Below are 27,537 nucleotides of genomic sequence, written 5' to 3'. Positions count from 1 at the left end.
TTATTGGGTTTACTTACGTTGTTCTGTAAATCAGCTTTACTAATGATCTTGTTCAGATCTGCTTCGCTGTTTTGACTGTATGAAAGCATATTCTGTGGCAGTGTGGAACCTTCAAAAGTCATTAGTAATGCTTCATTTTCCAGATCATTGCATGTTACATTTTCTAAAAGAGGAACTGTTAGGAGCAGGAGAGGAGATTAGCAGAATACAGAGAAAACAGGACATGCTCAGTAGTTGCCAAATCTTTCAAAGGCATGAAATGTGTCTTATAAATTTGTGAGGTGGAAGCTGTATGACCAGCTTTTCAATTTGAGAACATTTGAGTGGAGTTGCTGCTAGAATGTAATGAGAAAATAGGAATTCTTGCAGTTGGACGCAACTAACTTTATTTTATCATGGCACTTACTACTGATATAGTGTTTTATATCAGAAACATCTGTTTCACCATCAATGAATGGGGCTTTACTGCATATGCAGTAGAAATTTTCATTTTTATTTAGAATTAAAATATTTTTTTATTAAAAATTGCTTTGTTTTTACTTTGTAATTTAATACATGAATTGACATTAATTCTCCAAGGAGGAACCACAAGGACTCAAATTTCATAGTTCATAATAAACTTTTACTATGTCTGTAAGAATGTTCCTGTTTTCAAGTCAAAATTATTTGTTATGAGAACTTATAAATTGGTTGTATTGTCCTTGCTGAGGTAATTTACAAATGTCAAGAGCATTTCTGTGGGTTAGTGCTCTATTGTCTACATTTCTATGTGTTTAAAATAGGACTAGAAGGGATCTGAAATGTCATTTATTTATTCCTTTGTCTTCACCTTTAGATGGCAAGACTAACTTGAGATGCCTTCTGTTTAGTTGCATCTGATCTCCCTAATGTGTTTTTGGATGCTCATAACTGTTGGTGGGACCTAGTTTGCATGTTACCTTGTTAAGCCTGCACATGTATTCAGTGATCCCATCTGTGGAACTTGTTTTGGCATGAAAGGAAAACCTGGGGCAGCCAGACATCTTCTGGACCTGCTGAACTTAAATTAACATCAAAGGATTCTCGCAAAGCTGGCTAAGGGACTCTTGAATAATAAAATGTTGATGTCCAAGGAATCTTAGAATCTTAGTGTTCCAGTGGTGGTTATTTAAAAGGAATAAATTTAAAAGATCTGTAGATCTGGGTTTGTTTTTATTCCAATTCACTTACCTTTAAGCAGAAAAATCTTTGAATAAAATTAACCAAGGATCAGATTTCCAAAATAAAAATGTATTGAGATTTGCTAGTTTAAATTCTCAGACCAAAAGCTGACACATTAGGCAGAAACAAAAGAAATGGTAAGGGATGTCTGCCTCTACCAGTTACTGGCCTTGTCGCATGTAGCATAACCATACAAATACTTCATCCATGCCATTCCAGGGTAGTCATTTAGCTTCAAGTATATGCCAGGCTGAGGTGGGCATAGATTTTGTGTTTAGTGATTTTTGAGTAAAATCACTAAGGAGTTGGACAGATACCAGCAGCGAATGACAACTTCTCAAACCACTCCACTGAGGTCTGCAAGAGCTCCCTTGCACATAATCTTAGGTAAAGAGACTATTTAAAATGGTTTAATTTACTTCAGGAAGTGATGTTTCTGACAGCAGCTAGATAAATTTTAAATCACAGCACGTGGTGCCTTTCGGAGCAGACTGAATGTACAAATATACTTAATTGCTGACTAAAAGCAATCGGAGTTAGGAAAGCATACCTAAGAAATAATAAAGAAAAAAAATATTTCTGATAAGGAAGCTTATATGCATGATCTCTTCAGGTCACCTGTTCAAATTCAGCACACCCTTGCTTGCTACCTCTTGATCCCTTGTTTTTACTTGCCATGATTTATAAACCAGTTAAGAGTTCTACATGTAGACAAGCTAATAAAGTAACTTTGGTACAAAAATTATCAGAGGTACAAGGGGAACAGTGGCTCAGTACCTAGATTTCTATCTTTACAGTTCTTCAGGTTACATCTGACCGGATCTGGTATTCATGGCAGTCTGGCTTTGAAACAAGGAATGAAACTTTGAAACTAGGTGACCTCAAGATGTTCCTTCCAACCAGATTTTCTGTAACAGGCCTGACAGCCTGACGTCTGTGCTAGGAAAGGTCAGGGAGCAGGTCATCCTGGGTGTGATCAACGCAGCATGTGTGGGAAAACGGAGGGATCAGGCCCAGTCAGCATGGGTTCATGAGGGACAGGTCCTGCTTGACCAACCTGATCTTACACAGTAAAGTGACCCGCCTGGTTGATGAGGGAAAGGCTGTGGACATTTGTCTGCTTGGAGCTTAGTAAAGCATTTGACACTGTCTCCCACAGCATTCTCCTGGAGAAACTGGCTGATCATGGCCTGGAGAGGTAGATTCTTCCCTGGGTTGGAAACTGGCTGCATGGTGAAGCCTGAAGAGTAGTGGTAAATGGTACCACATCTAGTTGGCGACCTGTCACTAGTGATGTCCCACAGGGCTCAGTATTAGGGCCAGTGTTATTCAGTACCTTCACTGATGATCCAGGAATCAAGTGCACCCCTAGCAAACTTGCAGACAACACCAAGTTGGGTGGGAGTGTTGATCTGCTGAGGAAGTCTCTGCAGAGGGATCTGGATGGGTTGGATCAATGGGCTGTGGCCAATGGTATGAGGTTCAACAAGGCAAAGTGCCGAGTCCTGCATTTGAACCACAACACCCCCATGCAATGCTCCAGGCTTGGGGAAGAGTGGCTGGAAAGCTGCGGAGTGGAAAAGGATCTGGGGGTGCTGATTGATGGAGCTGAACATGATCCAGCTTGTGCCCTGTCAGCCAAGAGGGGCAACAGCATCCTGGCCTGTATCAGCAATAGTGTGGCCAGCAGGGCCAGGGCAGTGATCATGCCCCTGTACTGGGCACTGGTGAGGCCGAACCTCGAATCATGTGTTCAGTTCTGGGCTCCTCACTGCACGAGAGACATTGAGGTGCTGGTGCAGGTCCAGAGAAGGGCAATGAAGCTGAAGAAGGGTCTGGAGCACAAGTCTGATGAGGAATGGCTGAGGGAACTGGGGTTGTTTAGTCTGAAGAAGAGAAGGCTCAGGGGGGACCATATCACTGTCCACAACTACCTGAAGGGAAGATGGAGAAAGGAGATCTCTTCCCAAGTAGAAGTGATAGGACAAGAAGTAACGGCCTGAAGCTGCTCCAGGGGAAGATTAGAACAGATAGGAGGAAAAATTTCTTCACGAAAGGGTAGTCAGGCACTGAAACAGGGTGGCCAGGGAAGCAGTGGAATCACTGTCCCTGCAAGTGTTCATAAAACAAGTAGATGAGGCCCTCAGTGACATGGTTTAGTGGTGGTCTTGGCAGTCCTAGGGTAAAGGTTGGACTTAATGATCTTAAAGGTCTTTTCCAACCTATTTTATTCTGTGTTTCTATGTTGAAAATATTCAAGTAAAATGTAGATTTTCATTTTAATAATATTCAAATCTTTCTTTTTGTAAATAAACCAGACAGTTTAGTTGCCATACGTTTTTATCCCATCACATTCTTGCCAGGTAACTTCTTTTGCAGGCTATAACAAGGAATTCCCATATGATCAGGTTTCTTTTTGGGTCTGTCTGCCTAGAATGCATATATTAGATGTCTGGTTTAGTTTGTTAAGAGAATAGTTCTGTTTGCAGTAGTAGCAATTATGTTTTCAATGCAGCTGGATTCATAAAATACATAACAAAAATGCTGACTTTTTTTTCCCATTGTTAAAATATTTGGGTCATTATTCTAATAAACGTGCTTCTCTGTTTTATAACTTGTCCTGTAATGTGAAGCCTGTGAGTGGTTTTGTTTGTTAGCTGAGGGCTTTTAGAACTTTATTATGCGTTCAGTATGTGGAGTTTCAAATGTAGGTTGGTTTATTTATTTTTAATGTTTTAATTTTATATAGAGTTTCTCATCCAGGTCCTTACCTTCTATAGTCCTAGGACCATACCATGGAGTCCTGTGTTCTACCTCGTAAGTGTGTTTTATTTCAGATTTGGGTAAGGTGTTCAGGAAGCTCACAGTGTAGTAAAACAAAAATAGGGTCCTGTAATAAACTGAAAATTTAGATGCTAGGCATCTATGAATAGGGGTGTGTATATATATATATGCATTCGCACACATAAGCAAGTATGTATTAGGAAAAAATTAAATGCAATTGCTGCTAATATTTGTTAATATAAATACCAGGTTTGCCTATGTTTGTGTTATTACCAAATGCCTCTAATGATTCTATTTGACAACAAATTCCACATATTTGTGGGTTTGGGGGGGCTTTGTTTTGTTTGTAAGGTTTTTTGTGTTTTGTGTGAGTGTGAGTGGCAGTAATCATTGAGTATGGGCTTGTTTCGATTTACGATGTTAACATAGAACGACCGTATTAGAAACTGCATTATCTTGCATATATGGCTTGGTGAAATAGCTACTTGATTTAAGTGTATGTGACTTGTGAACCCTGATACTATAGGCAGTAAAGCACTTGCCTTACCTTCAAAGATGCTTTTAGTAACCTCCATATTCTTATATAGCACAGTGGTTGTGAAGGATGTTTTAGGAAGGAGTTTGCTTCCTTTTAAAATGTTAGATTTTGCTACAGCCAGAAAAAACAAATCAGTAATCTGATTTCATTGGTAACTTAGTCTGTTCATTGAGAGATTTCTAGATATTGCCAGTGTTTTGAGGGTATTTTCTACTATGAGATACAGATGTGTGGTTTACTTTACAGTGTCAGAGAACAAATCTTGCAGGTAAGATGCTGTATTTCTTAAGTTTGTGGCATAACATCTGAATTTCACGGCTTTCAGAACAGTGGTGTAAATGTTTTCTGACTTAAATTTTTAGTATAGTATGGGCATTGTAGCAGATTTGTTCTTTTTTTTCTTTTTTTTTTTTTCTTTTTTTCCTAAAAGACTCTCCTACACAGATAATTGTTTAATGTTTGGTTTTACTGGGTTTATTTATGATTCATCATGTTTACATGACTTATCCTAAGCCTAAAACCTAACCCTTTGTTAGTTACAGTTTAACTTTCAGGTCTATATGTAATTTGGTTTTATTAATAACAAGCAGCATTATGAAGCTTTTCTCTTTCAATCTTACAAGGGAAAAAATCGATATCTAAAAAAGCAATCACAAAGAAGAGGAAAGGTGTCACAAAGTCTGCCATACCAGAATTTCAGGTAAATTATTCTAATTTTCATTTTAAGCACTTAAAATCTGAATGTCTGTGAAGTAAATCCTTTAGTTTCTGATAGAGATCTTGGAAATCCAAATGAATTTCCTTCTTCTACTTCAATTTCTTTAATCTGATCGTGTATTTCAAGTGCATTTCACCTTTTCTTGGTAGAGAAAGTTTTAGCAGTTTTCATTACGTGCAGCTTAGACATCGTTTCACAGTACTGTTTAAGATCCCAGATACATCTGTTACAGGACAAAACCTGTAAAAATTAGGAGTTATTAATGGAATTTTTACAGTGGATGTCATTTTCTGGGATAAAATTACTTGTGTTTTGTATGAGGTGTGACACTATGGGCCTTGAATTGAAATCGAGCTTGATTTACTAGAAGGACTTGCAAAAAATTGGTAGCTCCTGAACTCACCTTGTGTGCTACATTTAGGCCTTATCTGCACATGACTTTTGGACCAGAGAACACTAAGAGTGCTAACTATGATAGTGTGGTTTTATGGTACTGCGATGGAAGTGTTACAGTACTTGAGTTCAGAGTCACAATTTATGCATGCATGCATGCTTGGATTGAAGTTCTCCTTTGGCTGTAATTTTTTTTCACAAAGTGATCTGTGCTATTCTGAGCAATAGACTCACATTAAATCATGACTGTTCCGTAATACCCTCACATGAATGATAATTGTTTCAAGTGGAGCTAGCAGAATTTCTAGTAATAAAATTGGCTAGTAACAGTCAATGTTGAGAAAGGACTAATATTTAAGTATACACTGATTTTTGTCTATATTCTAATGGTGGGAACTAAAATATTTCCTAGCAGCTACAGAAAGCAGGTACAGTGTCTAAAAATTTTCTTTTTCCCAGCATATTACCTGTATGCCATGGATATACATGGTTGGGTTAGAAATATTTTTTTACAGTATTGAACTGCTGTAGTCTGTCTAAAACATTATTTCAAACTCAGCTCAGCTTTCTATCTAACCAAGGTAATCTGTATATCCAAGTAAAAGTAACATTATTATAGTTACCTGTGTAAAATGTTAAATAAAATGTAACAAAATAATTCTGTCTCTTTTGATCAAAGCTAGGCATTATATCTGTTTTAGGTGGAGCTAAAATTGATTAGTATGAGCAGCTGAATCCTCTTAGGGAAATTTTTAACAATTTAACCTGCCTTTTTCAAGAGGGCAGGCATGACTGCTAGAAGTATCTGCCAATATGAAAATATATTCGGAATACTACTCAGACTTTTAGAGCCTAGTAAAGTATGCTTCAAGATACTCTGCTCCACGTATGTGGATGGCTAAGCCTTATGAAATTATATAACCTTGTTTGAAGGTAAGTGTGTATTTTTCAAATATTTGGTAAGAGAGCTTGAGTGTATGCAGGCCCCCGGAAGTATGCCAGGGAGAGTATAACCATAGGAATATTGCTGTTCATATCTAAACGTCTATTCTTTTGGAAAAAGTAAGTAAATGAAAATGTGTGAGATGTTCTATCTCCCTGCAGCCTACAAATGTTATTGAAAAAAATTACCAAAACCACAGAGCACTTTATTTTGTAGGACTAGATCCTGCAATTCAGTATAGATCCTTTACCTGAAAATTGTAACTTGATATTAAAGCTGATAAAATTATTATTAACAAATCTTGCAATATGTGCAGTGATCCAGTGTTAATTGTTAACCAAAAAATCACCCCTTTTTATGTGATTTCAGACCTTATATTGATTTCTTAGCTCGAGGTTGCTCTAAAAGAAAACAACAAAACCTCAACACCACAAAGCAAACAAACCAAAACCAAACAAAAGATAAGGAGATGCAAATTTAATTCTCTACCAAATAAAAAGACACAAAAAAACATGTCCTGTTTTCCGTATCTTGAAAATTATTTGAGAAGTGAGTTTGCATCTTCAAAGAACAGGAGCTAGTTGGCTGTTGCTTATTTCCTGTTGAAAGGCACTATGAGTCACAAGCTTATCATTACTGCTGTTTGTTGATGTTTTAAAGAAATGACAGTTACTATGTTGCTGTACAGAAGGGACATTAATGTGGGGGTTTTTAGGTTTCTTTTCCAGTTACAAAGTTTAGGATTGGTAACAAGTGCTTTGTCTCAGTCTTCCCTCATGTACCTATATAAACCTAGCTGTACTATAATTAAGGAAAAAAGGAACATGCACATTTTAAGCAACTGGTCTAACTTAATGTTTTCTGTTTAACTGTGTTCTTGACAGTTTCAGTTTTGTCAGCTATGGTTTATATTAAATCTCAAAAAGGACTATCTGGACATTTACCACATGGAGCTGGCAGCAATAAAAGAGCAGATTCATAGGAAATAAAGTATAACTTAGAATCATTACACAGATAACCTGAAGTTAAGCGTAAGACCTCACTGAAGTCTGTAAAAATTTATGCTATAAAAGATGGGCTGAAGTAAAGGGGGGCAAGTGTGGCACATCACTGATCTGGGGAGTACACTAGGTTTGTATTTATGACTAGATCCACAGATTAGATTTGGTTTTATAATAAGTATTTAATTTATAAATTCTGAGAAATGGATCATGGGAGAGTCACAAGCTGGGATAGAGCTTGGTCCCCCTGTCTTTTCATACAGAAGTCTGGGGAGACTTCCTGTCTTTCCTCCTTTAAGTTCTAGGAGTCAATGAGGGTCTTTTGAGATTACTGAGGTTTGAAATTGTATCCTGACAGAAAGGCTGAACATCAAATTTGAAAGTCAGCTGGAATACTGAATACCTGAAGCTCCCATTGTATTCCATTGAAGAACAGGAGTTTGTTGTCTTTGAAAATTAAGCCCATGTGTAGAAAATACTATGAAAACGTCCATATTGTAGTTAGTATATATATAACTATTTACATGACTTCTGCATTAATGGAAATATTTACACCCTGAATCTTTAAGCTACCATGTTGTGTTCTAGAGAACAGGGACTATCTTTCACTGCCTTTGGTAAAGGAAACATTTTTCCTCCTCCTATTCTTTTTCTCATGATAAATGATAAGAAGGCATGTTCTTCAAGAGCAATATGTGAAACTACAGGTGAGCTATCAGAATGTGACAGAATGATCAGTTTGTAACATTAATACCTTTATTTTTGCTTTGATGTTAAATTACCTGTTAAAACATACAAAACAATTTAGGAAGGCAATGTTTGCAGAATATTGAATTACTAAATTCAGTCAGTTAACAACCATGAACAAAGAACACTAAAACATTGAGTCTCATTATGAGAAATAGCAGCTAGATTCCATATTAAAATTATAATACAAAATACACTACACTTTTTTATTACTATTCTTATCATTTTTCCTTCAAAATGCTGGCTTCATCCTGTAAGATGGGAAATGTTAACCAAGTGAGAGAAGTTACAGAAATAGCTTCCTTCCAATCAATGCGCAGCTTTAGTACCTCATCTCAAATCCTGCTGTGAATGAAGAAATACACATTTCTCCTTGAACATTTTTATAGTGGTTTGCAATACAGTATTGGAGTATTTCAAATGCTAAACTCATTTGACAATAAATCCTCTAAGCTGAGCTGCTGTTTCCTTCCTTTTTTACCAGCATATAGCTGATGCACAGATGTTAGCTTCAAACGTGCACCTCTTCTGATGAAAACTGGGACTTCAAGATTTCCTTACTTTTTATAGTCACCCCAGCCCCAAGACAACTAAACTTTGTATGTGTTGTGTTTCACACTTACGTAGTTTGGATTGGTACACGCTTAACAGTTTTGCAGATCTGATCCTTATATCTCATGTGAGTGTTCCTAAAATGAGAAATAGGCCTGGGACTTGTGAAAAGTTTGGCCACATTAATTGTGTGATGACATATAGGAGCTTTTTTATTGTAGAGGCAAAGGTAGAGTTGGTATTTCCAGAACAGCACTGAGCTAACAATAATGAAATCACCCTTCTCCTTGCAAACTCTTGCCTTTCTAGAAGTGAGTTCTGAGAGGGAAATTCACCCACTTATAGGAAATGAAGACAGCATCTTTTTTGGTTCATAGTTCTGCTTGATTTTTGATCCATGGTACACTGAATTAAACATATCTCACAGGAGAAAACAAAAAGCATTGATAAAATATAAAAACTGAATATCAGTTATATAGTCAAAGGAAGTGGATTATAATTGTGTAGGGAAAATCTTTTCCATGCTTTTATTGACTTTCATCAATGGCCTCATGTGACTAACTTGCACCTTTTTGTGTATATTAATACAGTATCATAGATTTCTTTGAAGGCCAGATGGGAAAATAAAAGCCAGTATTTGGCTTCCAGTTTACATCTTATGTATTTGGACAGACACACATGTTGAACATAGTAGCGTTACACATAGTAATATTATTTTTTGTGTTAATAGAGAAACCTTTTGCAAGTTAATGTTACATACATTGCCTACAGGAAGACAGTGCCAAAATCTTCCTTCGTTTGCCATTTTAAACTTGACAAATAAGAACACGTAATATATGGCAAATAAATAAGGAAATTGACACTGTCTTGCTGTAGACAATACATGTTACATTAGCTTTCGAAAGGTTTCTCCCTTAACCCATGTGGAACACTATAAACTGTGGAAAATACTTACGTAATATATAAGGATTATGAAAATAATAACAGGCATGTATGGGTTAGACGTTTCTGACGTGTTTTGCTTTAAGTATCAGTTCTGTGTTTTAATAGTAAAATGAAGTTTTCAAAATATTTACTGCAAATCTAAAACTTCATGTGTAATTAAAGTAAAAATACATTTTATGAATTACTGACTTGGAGAAAAAATTAGTAGTTGTATGATAAAAGAATTTTTGTGGGTTTGCTGCTTTTTTTTCTGTTTGGATTTAATTTTCTGAAACTATTTCAGCATGTTTTCAGTATTAATGAAAACATTTCCACTTCAGGGTGTTTAAAACTAAGAAGGCCTTAACGTACAATAACCTGAAATAACCTATTAAGTCTTTAATTGCCCTGAATGATGGTAAGCGAAACATACAGATACTTTTGTTTGACAAATCTTAAAGGAAATAACATCCGTGTTCTGAAAGGGAAAATGTAAAAAGCGGTTTTTAAAGACAGGAATAAGAAGAATATAACACTTTTTCAAAACATAGATAGGTAGATTTGACAGACATGGCTAGATTATACTCTGTGTAAGCACATAAAGATACATCCAGGAAGAAATGGTAACAAGTGTAATTATTTGTACTCCAAAGCTAGGTACTTGAATTCACCAGGAGTTGTTTGGTACTGGAACCTGTTCCTGCTCATTACTATACTTGAGACAAATTTGTGGTAGTCATTCACAGGAGTTTTAAGAAATACCTGCATTTTGAAAGGGAAACTTACAGGCAGACATGAGCTATGTCTGAAGAATGATTTATGTCTGAAGAATTTGTTTCTGAAGAATGATTTTCTTACTAGATTTTCTTCCTTTCATAAAGGTTTTTTTTTTTTTTCTTCTTAATGTTTGAAAATACTATAAGAAAAATAAAAACCAAATGGTGGCACTGAGTAATAACATGTGCTTTTGGATTTGATTGAACTTCATTGTGCATTTTCCAAGTCCAACATTACCAAGTGTTTGTGTTCATTTGTTTTTTAGCTTATTTGCACTAATCTTGATGAACTCAGGGAATTAATCACAAAGATTGAGAATGAACTCAGAGATCTGGAGGACATTAAAAAGAAATCGGTATGTGATGTTAAAAGCTTTCTCTTGTGTGGGTATAAAACGGTGCCAGTTGTTTGCTGTGGCTTGTCAACTGAACATTTTATGCCTGTTCAGTAACTGCATAAGCCTCATAAGGTTGATACCTGGAGACTGTAATCTTAATCTTTTCTGTATATAGTGCTCTGTTCAAAATGTTCTTATAAAAGTAAAGTTTATAACTGTGTTAACACTTTTCACTGCCAAAAAATGCGTGGATAGTGGTTATACCTTAGAAGGAGCAGTTAATTTCTAATAAACATGTGATCATTCTTCCCTGAGTACAATCTCTTACCCAAAAAGCAATTACAGGTTAGAATTCTTATGTCTCCTTATGCAGTGCTGATAAATCTTGTGAGCTGACTCTTACATTGCTTATTAGGATTTCTAAGTCCTTTTGTTTGCAAGTAAGTTATTCAAATTGGCTTTATTTAATTTTTATTCAAGTGGGTTGAATAAAACCCAGGAAAGCATGTTATCTGGCTTTTAATACCAGTTTGAGATACAAATTTTACCAATGTACACTGGATCACTCAGTCTATGCAGCTGAAAACCTCGAATAATGGTTAGACAAGAGAACCCAACACATTTGGGATTTTGTAGGAGGCAGTGACTCTCATCAAGATGGTGGATTGTTTCAAATACATGAATCATACTCATTTAAATGGCCCTTTACATCCAAATTACGCTTTCTTTCATTGCAGTTTTGTTTATTAAACCTTTGGTAGGCATTTCTGTGGCATTTCTGTGAACAGTAGCAGTTAAAAATACTGCTTTTTCTATACTTTAGTAATTAGGCTGCTAATTTCTGTGAGTGTCTTTAGTCTCATGCAAAACCAATGTTTTCTTCAATTATTTAAATAGGGAACAGGGATATGGTAGGTGAGAAGCAATATAGATTAAGACCCCATTCAGTGCAGACACGTAGCATAATAGTTGTTAAAATATCCAACGGAATAAAACTAGACTTAATCTGAAATTATTTTGTAGTTGCCAAATTCCAAATTGATTATATGGTAAGATTGTCAAGATGTTATCAGAAGGGCTATGTCAACAGTAGAAGAAAATGCCAAAAATGAGAGTACACATCAGCATATCAATAATGTTAGTATGGATGAGACTTTTAGTCTGCTAGTAAAACTGTACCAACAAGACTTCTTCAAGGGTAGACAAATGCTAAATATGTCATAATTGCTCTTTGGACTGAAATCTGATAATGTCATTATGTAAATAAGTTGCATGACTTCAGCAGGAATACTATGTTTAGTTCTAATTGCACCGTCTTAAAAAAAAACCACTTAAGTACAGGGGAGTTAAGATACAGCTCATTCAGCATTCAGGAGCTGTGAGGTAAGGACAATCTTTCTGTGTGTTTCTATAGATCAGGATTCTGGGTCTCAACACATGTGTGGTTAGAAATTTTATGTAAATCAAAAAGGCTATAATTTGTTACTGAAGTGATGATAAGGAAACAGTAAAGTATTGGTTTTTAAAAATTAATTATCAGGCAAACTTCATATTCACTTTTAAAAACACAAATAGATGTTATATTAGATGAACAGTTAATAAACTTGATTTGCAAAAATGAGGTTTTATTTTGCAAGGGAATTCATTACAGTTTCATTTTGATATCTTAATACCATGTATAACTAGGTTAGATACCTTAAAAAATGGAGGAGATCAGAATTCCGTTCTTCAGCTCGGACACAAATGACAGTGTCAGTTTCAGAAGCATCCAGAACAGAGTTTGTTTCAAAATGTCTGAAGTGCCTAGTCTGCTGAGTAAAACATTGTTCTAATTTGGTGCTGGAAGTTTGACCTAATATGAAAACTTGATTATATTAGTTTTGATGCTGTTCATGGATGCCTTTCTTGTTTTGACCCGAAGGTGATGATGTTCTTACTACTTCAGGATAACTTTATTGATCTTTGATTGCAGTAGTGACCTACATGAACTCACAGGAATCTCTTCGTGACTAACCTGCTTGATAATTGCATTTTCAGTAGTTGTTTGCACATGCTACTGAAAGAAACCCTTGAGGCAAGCTTTAAAGCTTATGATACTAGCACATATTAGAAATACTGCTGTCTAATTATATGAAGACTTTAAAGTATAACCTTTTTCTTAGTCCTAACTGCCCTTTGTTTCCTAGGAGACCATTCTAGAGTACATAAAAGGAATTCCTTCTCCAGAACTTGGAAGTACTGGAGGCTGTAATGAAAAAGCTGAGCTGTAAGACTCCTTTAACATGAGTAAACATACTGTTCTCCTGCATTTTTTGTAGGTAGTTGGACCGGTTGTGTCTTGTCATTTCTCAGAACATCAGCTTGAGCCAAAAAATGACCTGAGAGATTTTTAGCCCAGAAGAGTTTTGTTTGGCATGTTAAAAGCAAATTAGAACAATGTTGGGTGATTGAAAGCCATGGATAATTTTAAGTGCAGGCATTACTACCAGTTTCTTCTACAATAACAAAATAATAAGCCTGTTGGAAAGGTTTTTCACTGGTTGATTAAAATAGTTTGGTTCTGTACTCGTTTGAACACCTGTATTGTCTTTTGAATTAGCTATGAGTTGTATTTTTCTATTTAAAAAGTCTTGTGCTTTTGTTTGATGACTGGTGAATTTGCAACATTGATGAGATCTGCTTTGTGCCAGTTTGCCATAACTGTTTAGAGAGGAAAATTAAATTTTACCTCAGTTATTTAAACAGAAGTTCAATTCAGTCTTAGTGTTATTTCTTCCTGGACTGCTTCACTTCCGAACTCCAGCCATAGTTCTGAAGCAGGTCTGCAATTTCATATGTGTTTTCAACTGACATAAGCCAAAATACTGCCAAATAAATAATTCCTATTCTCTGTGTCTCTGGCAGCTTATATTTTCTGTGCCACCCCATGAGAGAAGGTAGCAAAATTCTTTCTTCAGCTGCATGGTTACTCTGTGATAAACTTAACCACTTTTACTGCTGCTGAGGTATTTGTAACCCAGATCAGTTTTCTAGTGAAATTTATCGTGCAGTTGCACAAATACCTTTGCTTGTGTTCTGCCACAGTTTGAGGGGTCTTTATAAGAGCAGGAATGAGCATCTGGGAGCAAAAGAAAGTGGGACTGCTTTTGACACAAAAAAGTGCCATTTTGTGGCAAGTGAAGTTGTCTGTGATACTGCAAGAAGGGGTGCTCTAGAAAGTCGATCCCTTCAGCTGCTAAACAGTTCCTATCCTTGCCACTTACTACATTGAGAAAGAGAGAGAGTAACTTAGTTAGTTTAACTAATTGAGTGCCTGATTGTAAGTCAGAAAGAGGGAGGTGCAGAAAAGGGACTTGAGTCTAATGCTCTATGCATTGTCTAGTGAAAAGGTGGAGGGTGCTTCCCTGAGGAATGCCTAAGCTGGACTATCTTGTAGCTTTGGTATGTTCCTTAGGACATGTGAAGTGAGGTCCTTTAAAGCAGTGTGATTAAGAAGTACAGTAAAACTGGAATTAATAGAAGAAATCCTAAAGGAATTTACCATAACAAGAATTAAATTCTAGTAAAATTGATGTCTGATGTTCTGTTGCTAATACTGACATAGGTAAGATGTGGGGAAAGTCAGGAGTCAGTAGACAATTATAAATATGAAGTAGAACATCCTGGCTAAAAATTATATTGAGGTTTTATTGTATTTTTACCTCATGCTTGCTGAAAACTTAGACTGCATACGTAAGTGTGGAAGTTCAACTGAATGTGAGCTCTTACAAATTTGCTAGATCTAGCAAATTGATCAAGACATGCAAAGTAGCCTAATTCCACTTGAAAATCTACTTGCAGTAGTATTGATGAAAAACAATTTTGACAACATATGTACTAGTGAATCATTTAGCCAGTTTATTTAGTGTACTTAAAGCCTTCTATGCACTATATGAAATTTCTTTTTGAGAAGAGATAGTAAAGTAGCACTTTCTATCCTGTTTAGTATGCAAGATAACAGCTATCAGTTTCTATCATTTTGGATCACATTTTTCCTTGTTTCCTGTGTCAGGTAAAATCAGTGAGAGTGGCAGAGTAAACAGAAATCTCTTTACTGCCTTTCAGATAATCAATTTCTTGTGTGATCTGAAGTCATTGGGCTTTCGCATGAAACTATTAAGCCATTCTGTAGGTCAATTTTATGTATTTATTGCATATCTTAGCAGAACTTAATTTTTTGTTACTGTTTTTTAAATTCTTTCTTGCTATTATGTACTATGAAACTGATGGGATTGTGGATATTTCTATCAAATGGTGAACTTTGGGCTTTTTTGCAGTTGTCATTTTGCTAGCTGACTTTGTAGTATGCATGCTTATTGTAAAATGAAGTGGGTTTTGACAAGGATGCTTAATTCTAGACCCTGTCTTGATTATATTGAAGCATAGAGTATCTTGGAGAGAACATAAACATGGAAAGATTCCTTGTTTACTGAAATGCAAGTATTTACATTGGTAGCGCCATTGGATTTGAATTACTCCCTGCAAATGTGATTGGTAAGTGCATAACTGTCGGGGGAGTGAGAAGGGAGGCTAGTGCCCCAGATTCCCACACTTACGTTGACAAGGTTAAAATAGATGAAGGACAGTACCTTCCTGAGAAGGAGACGAGATTCTTCCCTGTGGGGAGAGAAGTCAGACAAAGTGAAGGGAAGGAGAATTAGTCAAAAGATACCAACCAGGTTCACAACTAATTAGGGTTTGGAGAAAATGTATTGAAGATTCTGTTGGTTTTCAGTGGTCTGTAACACATTGATGTTCCTGACTTCATAGCAAAAGAGATGAAAACCTTCTTTATAAAGGTTTTGGGTTCTGCCGTCTTCTAATGTTGTTCCTGAAGGTCTTAATTTGACAGTTGTACTTCCCAAGACGTGAATGTTTTTGTCTATATCAGGGAGGTGAGTCAGAAGGGCTGAAAATAAATGGAGATTTTCTGTACCTCTGAATCCCTGTCACCTGCAGAAATATGTATTTTGTAGTGCACCTGAAAATTCAGAGACATATTTTCATCTGTAGGATATTGAGGCTATCCACAAGAATATATTGGGGCAGAATGAAGTGTAATATTTTCTGTCTGGTTGGGGTTTTTTTTTGAAACTCCAAACAGGCTGCTGTTGAATTTGTTCATAGGAAGTGGAAGTTTATGTTCATCAGGGGAAGACAAGAGATTGTTTTCTGGGGTTTTATTTTTTTGCTACATTTTATTTAAAAAGATTTTAATATATGGCAAAAATAATGCAAAATGGCATAATTTACTAAATAGAAGTTTACAAAATATTTCCTCTGTGTACAGTAATGAAAGGGAAATATTGCTATATATTTGAAAATGTTTGATGGGAAAACTGTTTAGACAAGAATGTACAGGGACTTCTCAGGATTGCTCAGCAGAAATTCACATAACCATAAAAATAGGTAAGGGCTCTTACTGGTATTTTAGTTAATCAGGCCTCAACTTTACAAACAATAAAGTGGAAAAATTTACTCTATGTATTTTCATTTGGGCCTGGTGGAAACTTAATAACTGGGTTAAATCTAATTCACTTTTTAGCAGGAGGTGAGCTTACTTTTCCCCATTCTGCCTCTTCCTACCCTCTTTCCCCCTTATCCAGTGAAGTATGTACCATACTTGAGGTTTTTTCATGTAAGGAGTTTTCAGTTGTACTTGTTTTCATCTATATTACTGTATTTACATAAATGTACATGCAAACAACTAATATTATAGTCTGAGAAATCTGTGTTTGCATACACATGTGCAGATTTAAGCTGCAGACGAGGAGATCCTTATTCCAGTAAATATTTAGGAGAACAGAATTTTGGTAGACCTGCTTGAAGTCTTGCAGCTGAAACATTTTCTTTAAATTTCAGCTTAGGTTCTGTGTTACTGTGCATCTTCATCTGTGATGTATCTAAAATATTGTCTTTTTCAATTCTTTGTCCCAAAAACTTGATTTGTACTTAAATAGTCTCATTGCTTTTCTCTGGCTTGCCTGCATCTTTTAAACTGATATGAGCCCCAGATGTAGAATTTTGAATCTTGAGTTTTACACATTCATATCTGTACAGTTTCCTGTACTTCTGAGGAGAGATTGAGCTTTTGGAAATGCAACCAGCTGTTTCATTGTATAATATGAATGGATAATGCCAATTTTATGCTTCACATTTTGAAATAGTCTCCACAATACTTACTTTTTCTTCTCTGGTATTTCTCACCTATCTCATTAGCTTACAGCATTTTTGGCTCAGTCTTCCATTTTTCTTAGCTCCTCCAGTATAATTTTTTCTGTCTGTATTTTCTATTTTGTTCACAATATATTTTAACTTTCCATGATTGTTCATGCCTTTGCTTGTGTGGCTAGCCCTCCAATAAGCATTTGCTGAGTAACTTCGCTTAAGCAAATTTTATCGTACACATTTCTACAGTTACAAATGTGGAAGTGTGGATTCTGTATCAAAGATATTAATGCATACTCATATGTTTAATCTGGGACATTTTTGGCATAGATAAACTTAATAACCTACTGTGTATTGAGAACATTTCACAGTGCTGTGTCAGTTAGCATATTATTTTTAAAATAATATTCAGAGCATTCCTGTCAGCAGACAGGTATAACAAAATCAGCTGATTTTAAGGTGTTCAGCTGAAGAACAGAGAAATATTTATATATCCAGAGTTAATAAAATTCAACAATATGAAAGGGATATAAGTAAGATTTGTAACAACTTAAAAGACAGCATTTTTGTAACATCCGGTTTCTTCATGAGTTACAGAACTAAGTTAGTTAATATCTTGAAGTTTTTCTAATGAAGAGTAAAGTGTGACAATTCAGTGCTGGATAATTTCACTGGTCTGAAGTTCAAAAAGATAGTAAGATCATGCTGACAATAAACTTACTCCTGTATTTTTGTGTTTTACATCTTTAAAATAAATGTGGTAGATTAATCAGAGGAATAATGATTGTGAGGTAATTTTGCCTGAAGAAAATCAGAACACTTGGCTGTATGAATGAAAAGTCATTTCATAGTAATGAGCTAAGTCATGAGGTAAAGATGCTCTCAATAGCAAGAAATTTACTGTTTAGTTGGATTGGTTTTTTTACTTCATTTGTTTGTAACGTTTAATAAGAGAGTATGAGATACCATTTTAACATATAGCTTCATGTGATCAGATATCTAGGTGCAGATTATCAGTGCAAGCTGAAGTCTTAAAAACAATAAAAAAGTTTGATGGCTGCTAAAAGTTATTTCTTCATTATTTGCTGGTAAATGCTCAAAGATAAAACTGCTTAAGAGATGTCATAAGTGGATTTATCATTTACTGCGGGTCATCCCTCCTGACTGTATTCAGGAGGAATACAGTATTAGTCTTCAGACAACATCAGAGGTTAGTTGTTGATAGGTACTTATAGTATGTAGGATGATATAGCTGAAGATAAAACTGAAGATACTGACTTTTGGGAACTTTTACTGTAGAAGATAACTGTAAGTATTTTCAAAATGAAAACACTTTCAATTATAGATGATTTTGTATAGTACGAACACGTGACCTCATCAGGACTATTATTCATTCAAAACTGCCATTGGAGTAAGTGTCTGAAATTCTGGTGTTTGACCGATAAATTGGTTAGTAAGAACATATGTGAATTGAACAAGTTATCAATCTCTTTTCTTTAGGTATCTGATGTCCAAAGCAGCTGCAGATCATCAACTCCCTCTCTGTGTGACATCACTAGAAAATGCTAGGCTGGTGATGTCACACATACCACAGAAACCCACTGCAGAATGGAGCAGGCATATTAAGGGTAAGGTAAGTTTTTTCCCTCCACCACCACCCCTTTTCAACAATATTGCATGGTTTTATAAGATTTCTAATTTATTTTATGTCCCTGGTAAAGATTAAAGAAAATCTTATAAAACTGCATAATATTGTGGTTGTGTGTGCTTATTTAAAAACAAAAAACTCCCCTATAAAATTCATTCCTTACCCCATATATCCATATCCTGGCTCCAGTCTGCTTTGGGGTTCCATGATGAGTATGCCAGTATTATGTATGTTGGGGCATCACCGAGAGTGGAGAGCATTTCCTGGCTGCTCTGGATGTCAGAAACCTTATTTTAAAAGGTAAGCTTTCAGTTGAGAATGTGTTGAATGTCTCTCTGAGTTTGTATGGAAACATTCCGCACATCTTTAAAATGTATTTTCATTGTGTTTGCATTTTTAAAATCTAGTTGTAACTTAACACAGCTGAAAGTCATATGTTATAGTTGTCCGCTCTCCAAGCCTTTATTCTCCTTTGTTCTGTTCTTAATTCCTTACATTGTATTTACAGAAGAAAATAGTGTTTTATTTGTCACTATCTGGAACAAGATGGTACTAAGTTCTGTTCAATATCTTTATCAGTGATGTGGACAAGCGCACCATCAGTAAGTTTGCAGGCATCACCAACCTGGGCATGAGTTTTGATCTGCTGCAGGATAGGAAGGCTCTGCAGAGAGATCTGGACAGGTTGGATCTATGGGCTGTGGCCAATGGTATGAGGTTTGAAAAGGCTAAGTGCTGGGTCCTGCACTTGGGCCACAACAGCCCCATGCTGTGCTCCAGGCTTGGGGAAGAGTGTCTGGAAAGCTGTTCAGTGGAAGAGGACCTGAGGTGCTGATTGATGGAGCTGAATATGATCCAGCTTGTGCCCTGTCAGCCAAGAAGGGCAACAGCATCCTGGCCTGTATCAGCAATAGTGTGGCCAGCAGGGCCAGGGTAGTGATCATGCCCCTGTACTGGGCACTTGTGAGGCTGCATCTCAAATACTGTGATGCCTCTATACAAATGCCCGTTGTATGTGGAATAAACAAGAGGAATTAAAGATGTGTGCACATCTACGGGGATATAACTGGTCTCACAGAAACATGGTCGGATGGCTTCTATGACTGGAGTGTTGGAATGGAAAGTTACATGTTCTTTAGGGAAGACAGGCCCTGCAGATGAGGAAGGGGACAGGTGTGATCAGTTAACAGTTTGTGGGTCAGGGTCAAAGGGAGAACAGCTATGGGGGACATTAGTGTGGCAATCTATTACAGGCTGCCTGATCAAGAGGACTCTGTTTATGAAGTGCTCAATAGACAGGTAGGAACAGCCTTATGCTCTCAGGCCATTATCCTCATGGGGGACTTCAATCATCCTGATATCTGTCGGAGGGATGGTATGGCCCAGCACAAGCAATCCAGAAGGTTCCTCGATTGTGTGGAAGACAACTTCCTCCTGCAAGTAATAGAGGAGCCAACAAGGAGAGGTGCCATGCTTGACCTTGTGCTCACCAACAGGGAAGGACTGGTTGGAAATGTGATGCTCCAAGGCAGCCTTCGCTGTAGTGATCATGAGATGGTCGAGTTCGAGGTTTTTGGGACAGTGAGAAGAGCGTGCAGCAAGCTCACTGCCCTGGACTTCAAGAGAGCAGACTTCAGTCTCTTCAGGAACCTGCTTAGTAAGATTCCATGGGATATAGCCCTAGAGGGCAGGGGGGCCCAAGACTATTGGTTGATATTCAAGGATCACCTGCTACAAGCTCAGAAGTGCTGCATCCTGACTAGAAGGAAGTGCGGCAGAAGGGCCAGGAGACCTCTTTGGATGGATAAGGAGCTGCTAAGGAAACTTTGAAGATAAAAAGAGGCTTATAAAAGGCAGCAGCAAGGGCAGGCATCCTGGGAAGAATACAGGGATGTTGTCCGGGAAGCTATGGACCAGGTTAGGAAAGCTAAGGCCCAGTTAGAATTAAACTTGGCTAGGGATGTGAAGGATAACAGGAAGGGATTCTATAGGTAAGTAGCGAATAAAAGACAGACTAGAGACAATGTGAGCCCTCTGCAGAAGCTACCAGGAGAACTGGCTACCCTGGATTTGGAGAAGGCTGAGGTTCTTAATGACTTCTTTGCCTCGGTCTTCACTGGCAAATGCTCTTGACCACACCACCCAAGTCTTGGAAGGCAGACACAGGGACTGCGAGAATGAAGAACTTAGGCCTGCTGCAGGAGAGGATCTGGTTCAAGACCATCTTAGGAATCTGAATGTGCACAAGTCCATGGGACCTGATGAAATCCATCTGCAGATTCTCCTGGAAGGCATGCTAAGGCACATGAAAAACAACAAGGTGCTTGGTGACAGCCAGTATGGCTTCACTAAGGGCAAATCCTGCCTGACCAGTTTGGTGTCCTTCTATGATGGGGCTAAGGAACTGATGGACAGTTGACATCATCTGCCTGGACTTGTGCAAATAGTTAACAATGTCCCACACAACATCCTTGTCTCTGAATTGCAGAGACATCAATTTGATGGGTGGAACACTTGGTGGATAAAGAACTGGCTGGATGGCTGCATGCAAAGAGTTGTGGTCAATGGCTCAATGTCCAGTTGGAAAACATTAACGAGTGGTGTCCTTCAGGAATCGGTTTTGGGACCAGTCTTGTTCAACATCTTTGTTGGTGACATGGACAGTTGGATTGAGTGCGCCCTCAGCAAGTTTGCTGATGACACCAAGCTGTGTGGTTCAATTGATATGCTGGAGGGAAGGAATGCCATCCAGAGGGACCTCGACACGCTTGTGAGGTGGGCTGATGCCAACCTTATGAAGTTTAACCATGCCAAGTGCAAGGTCCTACACCTGGGTCGGAGCAATCCCAGGCACAGCTACAGGTTGGGCAGAGAAGAGATTCAGAGCAGCCCTGCAGAGAAGGACTTGAGGGTGTTGGTCGATGAGAGAATGAACATGAGCTGGCTGCAGTGTGTGCTCGCAGCCCAGAAAGCCAACTATATCCTGGGCTGCATCAAGAGGAGCGTGACCAGAGGGTCAAAGGAGGTGATCGTGCCCCTCTACTCTGCCCTCGTGAGACCTCACTTGGAGTATTGTGTGCAGTTCTGCTGTCCTCAACATGAAAAGGACATGGAACTGTTGGAACAAAGCCAGAGGAGGGCCAGGAGGATGATCAGAGGGCTGGAGCACCTCCCGTATGAAGATAGGCTGAAGCTATGCCTGGGATTGCTCCAACCCGGTTGCAGGACCTTGCAGTTGGCATGGTTAAACTTCATAAGGTTGGCATCAGCCCACCTCACAAGTGTGTCGAGGTCCCTCTGGATGGCATCCCTTCCCTCCAGCATAGCAGTCGAACCACATGGGCGCACTCAATCCCACTGTCCATGTCACCGACAAAGATGTTGAATAAGACCAATCCCAAGACCGATCCCTGAGGGACAGCACTCATTACTGTTTTTCAAGATACAAGCAGTGGTACTGGCATAGTGTATTACAGACCACATAAGAACATAACTCAGTACACACCTGAATTAGTGAGAGGCTTCTTATCTATCATCACATAGTACCCTGCAGTCAGTGGTTGGAAGGGATGTTTGGAGGTCTCCCGTCTTGAAGCAGGACTGTTGTCAGTGCTGCATTAAGTCATCCATGACCTGACTAGCCCAGTTTTGAAAAATTGAAAACAGGAAAGAAAAGAGGAGATTCAACAGCTCCTCTGTGCAGCCTGTTCCAGTGCTGTATGTCTCTGATGAAAATGTCCAGCCTGAACCTCCTAAGCATCAGTTTGTAGCTTGTTTGGTGTTACTGAGTAGAGTTTGCCACACAGACATTTGTAAAGGCAAGTTTATTATTATGTAACTGGGATAATGGGAAATAATTCACTTACATTTGCTTAAAATTATGTTGCTGTAATATTCGTATTAAAGTTTTTTTTAAGTAGATACTGAGCTTTCGAGAGGTTATATACAGAGGACACTGTTTTTGTTGAAAACCAGGTCTAAAATTCAGGGGACAGAGGAATGGTTAGGGGGTTTGTTCATTTTTTGTAAACAAAAAGACAAGTGACTTGTATGTGTTCTTCTGGGAAGTGTTAATGAAGGCAGTAAATTCTTGAAGTCTGCTCTTATCTAAACCTTCTGCTTATGTCTGGCTATTCAATGCATGATACAGTTATCATTTCACAGTTTATTCAGTGATCGGCTGATACCTGGTTCATAAGTACTCGTTTTTTCTACTTAAGCCAAGATCTTAGCCTGATTTAAAGATGAATCTCATAAATCAATAATTTCTTATTGTTCTTAATCTGTAGTAATTACATAAATATCTTAATACTATGCTTTTACACATCTCATTTTTTGCTATATCAAATGCATATACAGCATTTCTGTATTCTGATAGTGGTGGCATTGTTTATTTTTGCCATTTTGATTTTTGTTTTGATACAATCAACTAATACTTTGTATTGTATTAATTCATCCTTTTGAAACTGAAATGTTTTGTATATCTTACAAGAAAGATAAATCTGTATACATAATATTCTTTCATATGTTAGCAATTAATTCTTTCATATGTTAGCAATTAATTCTGTTGACTGCTAACATGAGGATGTGATATCAAATGCTTTGGTAGGCCACAGTATATATAAATGCTGTTTTCTGTTCCAGTGCTCATTATCAGGTTTTATGGGGCAGTGCGTTTACCTCTGTGACTGGCTGCAAATAAAAGAGATAAGAGTACAGTTTGCTGGCTTGTCTTATGTGCTCAGCCCTAACCGTTAAGGGGTAATTTGGCATAATTTCCTACTTAAAATCTTCGCTTTTATAGTTTTAATTAAAGAATGAAAAGAGTAGGTATTAATTTTGTTACATAACATGTAAATTATTATCCATAAAAAATATACACCCATTCTTCAACCAAGCATTCAGACTGATTGATCTTGCTGTACATTGGACAGATCTGCTGACATGTATAGAAAGGAATTACTCCAAAAGAAAATCATCATTGCTGACTGCTGAAAGGCAGCTGTGTCAAGCTTCATCCAGCTTTTCCTGCTCTGCATTTCTTGGTGTGGTGGACCACAGGAAGCTGTGAAAGATATGCGCTCTATCAAAATAAATAAGTTCCCAAGTCTTGCTTCTTTTTCTTGTAAAGAGGTCTCCTCATTGTCTTAAATCCTTTCTGAGAAGTCAAGAGATAAAATCCTCACTTAAGTAAAATGCACAGAACTAGTAAAGTGGGAGAAGTACTAGAGTATGCCACTTCTCTTTTTGTAGCTGTTATGTATATATGAATTGTTCAGTCTTTTATGTAATAAACTGGAGAAAAAAGTAATGGGAAAAAAAGTACTTATAAGAGTATCTAGGAGTGTTAAGAAATGTACTCTGCTGTATGTATATACATGCTAATTGTCACTTCACAATGTCTTTTATCCACATTCAGCCTTTCCAGATTTATGAAAACATGAATTCTTCATTGAGGATCATAAGATTACATGTATCAGTTTGGAAAAGAAAGTAATTTTTGATTATACATTTGAGTTAAAAGCTGAAATCTTTAATGTTGGAAAACTGGATTCTACTGCGTAGTCTGTTACTTCATAAATGACCAATTTGCAAAACTTTCATAAAAAAACCCCTTTATATAGAACTTTGAATAACATACAAAATATAATGCAAAAATTGTGTGGTTTTTTTCCCTGAAAATTGTAGTAAATCGTTTTTGCAAATAATGATGATAATATAAATTGCATCACTTACATTAAATGAGATTATAGTAAGATTTTTCTGTAGGAATTCTGTCTCTATTAGCAGTATGCATACATGGTTGGTTTCCTTAACCTGTGTTAGTTACTCATTTAAGTAATTTTAAACACATGATATTTTTGTAGGGTTATGCTTAAGTTTCACCTACAAAAAGTGAACATTCTTGCAGTATTCCTTTTTTAACTAGGATATTATCTGTAGTATAAAACAGTAAAAGTCTTTAACATAGGTTAAGGCTAAACTGTGAAACTTAATATTTTCTTGCAGCTGTTTTCTTCATACACTGTATTAGTAAACCAGGATTATTGTAGTACTAATAAAATATAACAAGGTTCAGATCTAATGCAATGATAAACTAATGTCATTTGTATTTGCAGGGAAGATGGTACCACCGGAAGCAAGCAGTAAAGGAATTGCATGGTACATTGATACGACTGCTTAATGAACTATTACCATGGGAACCAAAGCTAATGAAAGCATTTCAAAGAAACAGGTAATCAGCTGGTCTTTTTTTTTTTTTAACAAGAGTGTATGAGGTAGAAAACAGCAGAATTCTCCTGTTAAAAACTAATCAATAAGTTAGCTTCTCAAATAAATTAAATTAAAATACTTCGAGGAGAGCAGTAAGGCACTGGCAGTGTTTTATTTGGAAGAATTATTTTATGTTCCAGACTTACTGTCTCCAAAGCTGACTAATAAAGTTGAGCTTAACTCCATAGTATTTTTTCCCCCTAAAATCCTTAATTGTGCCTATCAATACTTGTATTGCAATTGACTTAGAATATATATTGCTGTTTATTTGGTTAAGAGGTGCTGAAAACCTGTATCTAGAAAACTAGACTAGGGCATCTGTCATGGTTTCAATCCAGCCAGTCACTAAGTGCCATGCAGCCTCCCTTTCACCCTCAACTTTCCCTCCCTAGGCAGGATGGGGAGGAGAATCCAAAGAATGTAAAACCCCTGGGTTGAGACAAGAACAGTTTAATAATTAAAATAAAGTAGAATATAGTGATAGTAAAAGTAATACCAACAATAACAACACCAGTAATAGGGAACAACAACAACAGAAATGAAAAGTCAGAAAACACAAGTGATGCACAATACAACTGCTCACCACCTGCTGACCAATACCCAGCCCATCCCCAAGTGGTGCTTGAATTTTGAGTATGAAGGAAGCAACTTACACAATTACATGATTCAGAACTTTGTCTGAAAGGTGTAAAAAGTGTTATGTTTAAAAAACCCAACAATGTAGCACCAAAGACAGTAAACATAGAACTACTAAGAATTGGTTCCTAAGTAGCTCATTCCATCGATACGGTGCATGAATTACAATCCTTGTTTGGAAATCTGGGATGTTGTTGAACATTTTGCTTTAAATAATGGACTAAAGTACAAGTTTTGCTTTTTTTCTGTTCCTTTCTATTTGAGTTTCTGTTCATTTTCCTTAGATACTTATTTCTTCCTGTTCGTAGCAGTTCAAACTCTTTTTAGAAATGTGGCAGATTGAAATCCTTTCTAAAAGTATTAAGTTTCCAGTATGTGGGGTTATCATTTATATAAATTCTGCTGTGGAACTGTTTAGTGCCTAGTGTTAGTTTTTGTTTGTTATAAAATACAGAAGTAGAACTGTCATGTAAAGTGTGTAGAAATACTGTATACGAGGTTTGCCTAACATGAATAAACCTTAGCGTGGAATTGGGTGGCTGAGGTCTTGCATGTATGTATGCTGGTAGCTAGAGAAGCATGCATTTAGGGTGAAGGATAATTTCTGAGGCTAATTTAATTCGTATTTGTTGTGATGTATGTTCTAAGATGTAATCCTAGTTTATTCAGCAGTGCTAGCTGATGTATTTCATAACATAACTGTTTGGGCAGACATTTCATATGACAACTGTTTGGACAGACACATAGTGTACCAGGGAACAGCTCCAGCTGAAAATCAATCTGTACAGATTGTGGGGAGGAAAGAGAGTTGGGTGGGGGAAGACAGCAGTGTAGCGCCAATTACAGTGGTGCATGAAAGGCATCATGTGAAAAGAAAAAAGCAATTGAGTAAAGATTGCTTATGCTCGTATGAACAACAGCACCACCAAAAGTCTGGCTGCAGTTGCAGTGTCTATAGGGGGTCTCAACCAAATACTAACATCTACTAACTGAATGACAGTGTTGGCCTTCTAGGTTGTCAAAGGCTTGGCAGAGCTCCTTGCTTCTGTGTAAGGCCTCATATGAATAAGAAACTGGAGTTTACCTTCCTTACTTTTTGCTGTTTTCAATTAGTACGAGCAGTCTTTATGATCAAAATCAATTTTTTTTATTTCCCTTCTAAAGGTCCTCTGGTGTCTTCAAAATTATGACAGAGTATAATGTTGAATGGTATTTGAATAGCAGCAACATTTAAAAGAAAAGGTTACTTGTTTCCACTGATCACATTTGTTCACTAGACCCCCAGCAGAAGCTCCTCAAAAGAAAAGGGAAATTCCCATCCAGAAGCTTTGTTAGTTGCCTAGTGTCATTCTATAGTTCTTCTATGTCTCAACTTAATGCTCAAAATCCTAATGACTGAATCATAGAGACTTCAAGGTTGTCCTCTCTGTAAGAGTGTCAAAGCTGTGAGTAAACTATTAGGCTTTATGGATCTTACCTACCTTCACCCAGCCTCCATCCACATCATGTCACATGCCCATGGCTAGGATCCCCATTTCAGGTCATTCTGCACCCTTCAATCTGTGCCATAGGAATACCAGTTTCCCACTCAGCTACAGCAGTTACCTGCCTGGCCACAGGTCCTGCTGATCTGGATTGACCCTCAGACTGACCTTGGGCCTGTATCATCACTGTGGACCTTCCCAGAAATTACTCGACCAAGTCCTGACCCTCAGGGTTATCACTGGACTTGATCCTGATCTGAAGCTGCAAATTGACTTCCCAGCTTGACTTCAGACCTGTCTCAGCACCAGGAGCTTGCCTGCTGATCTGGCCTCTTGATTGAGCCCAGTTACCAAATCTAGGCCTGCCCTGCTCCC

General features: G+C 37.3%; 1 protein-coding gene across 1 annotated transcript in view; it reads left to right on the top strand.

Moving 5' to 3' along the window:
• Window positions 1–27,537, top strand: part of BRD10 (bromodomain containing 10) — a 52,571-nt gene that overhangs the window by 16,771 nt on the left and 8,263 nt on the right. Inside the window, exons 4-6 of the mRNA XM_080637064.1 lie at window positions 5,146–5,222; window positions 10,843–10,932; window positions 24,889–25,004. Coding sequence (XP_080493190.1) covers window positions 5,146–5,222; window positions 10,843–10,932; window positions 24,889–25,004 — 283 coding nt within the window. The remainder of the gene's footprint in view (window positions 1–5,145; window positions 5,223–10,842; window positions 10,933–24,888; window positions 25,005–27,537) is intronic.

Source organism: Psittacula echo (genome assembly GCF_963264785.1).
Source record: "Psittacula echo genome assembly, chromosome: Z".
NCBI lineage: Eukaryota > Metazoa > Chordata > Aves > Psittaciformes > Psittacidae > Psittacula > Psittacula echo.
Note: the sequence above shows the minus strand (reverse complement) of the source record. Positions and strands in the feature narration are given on the sequence as shown.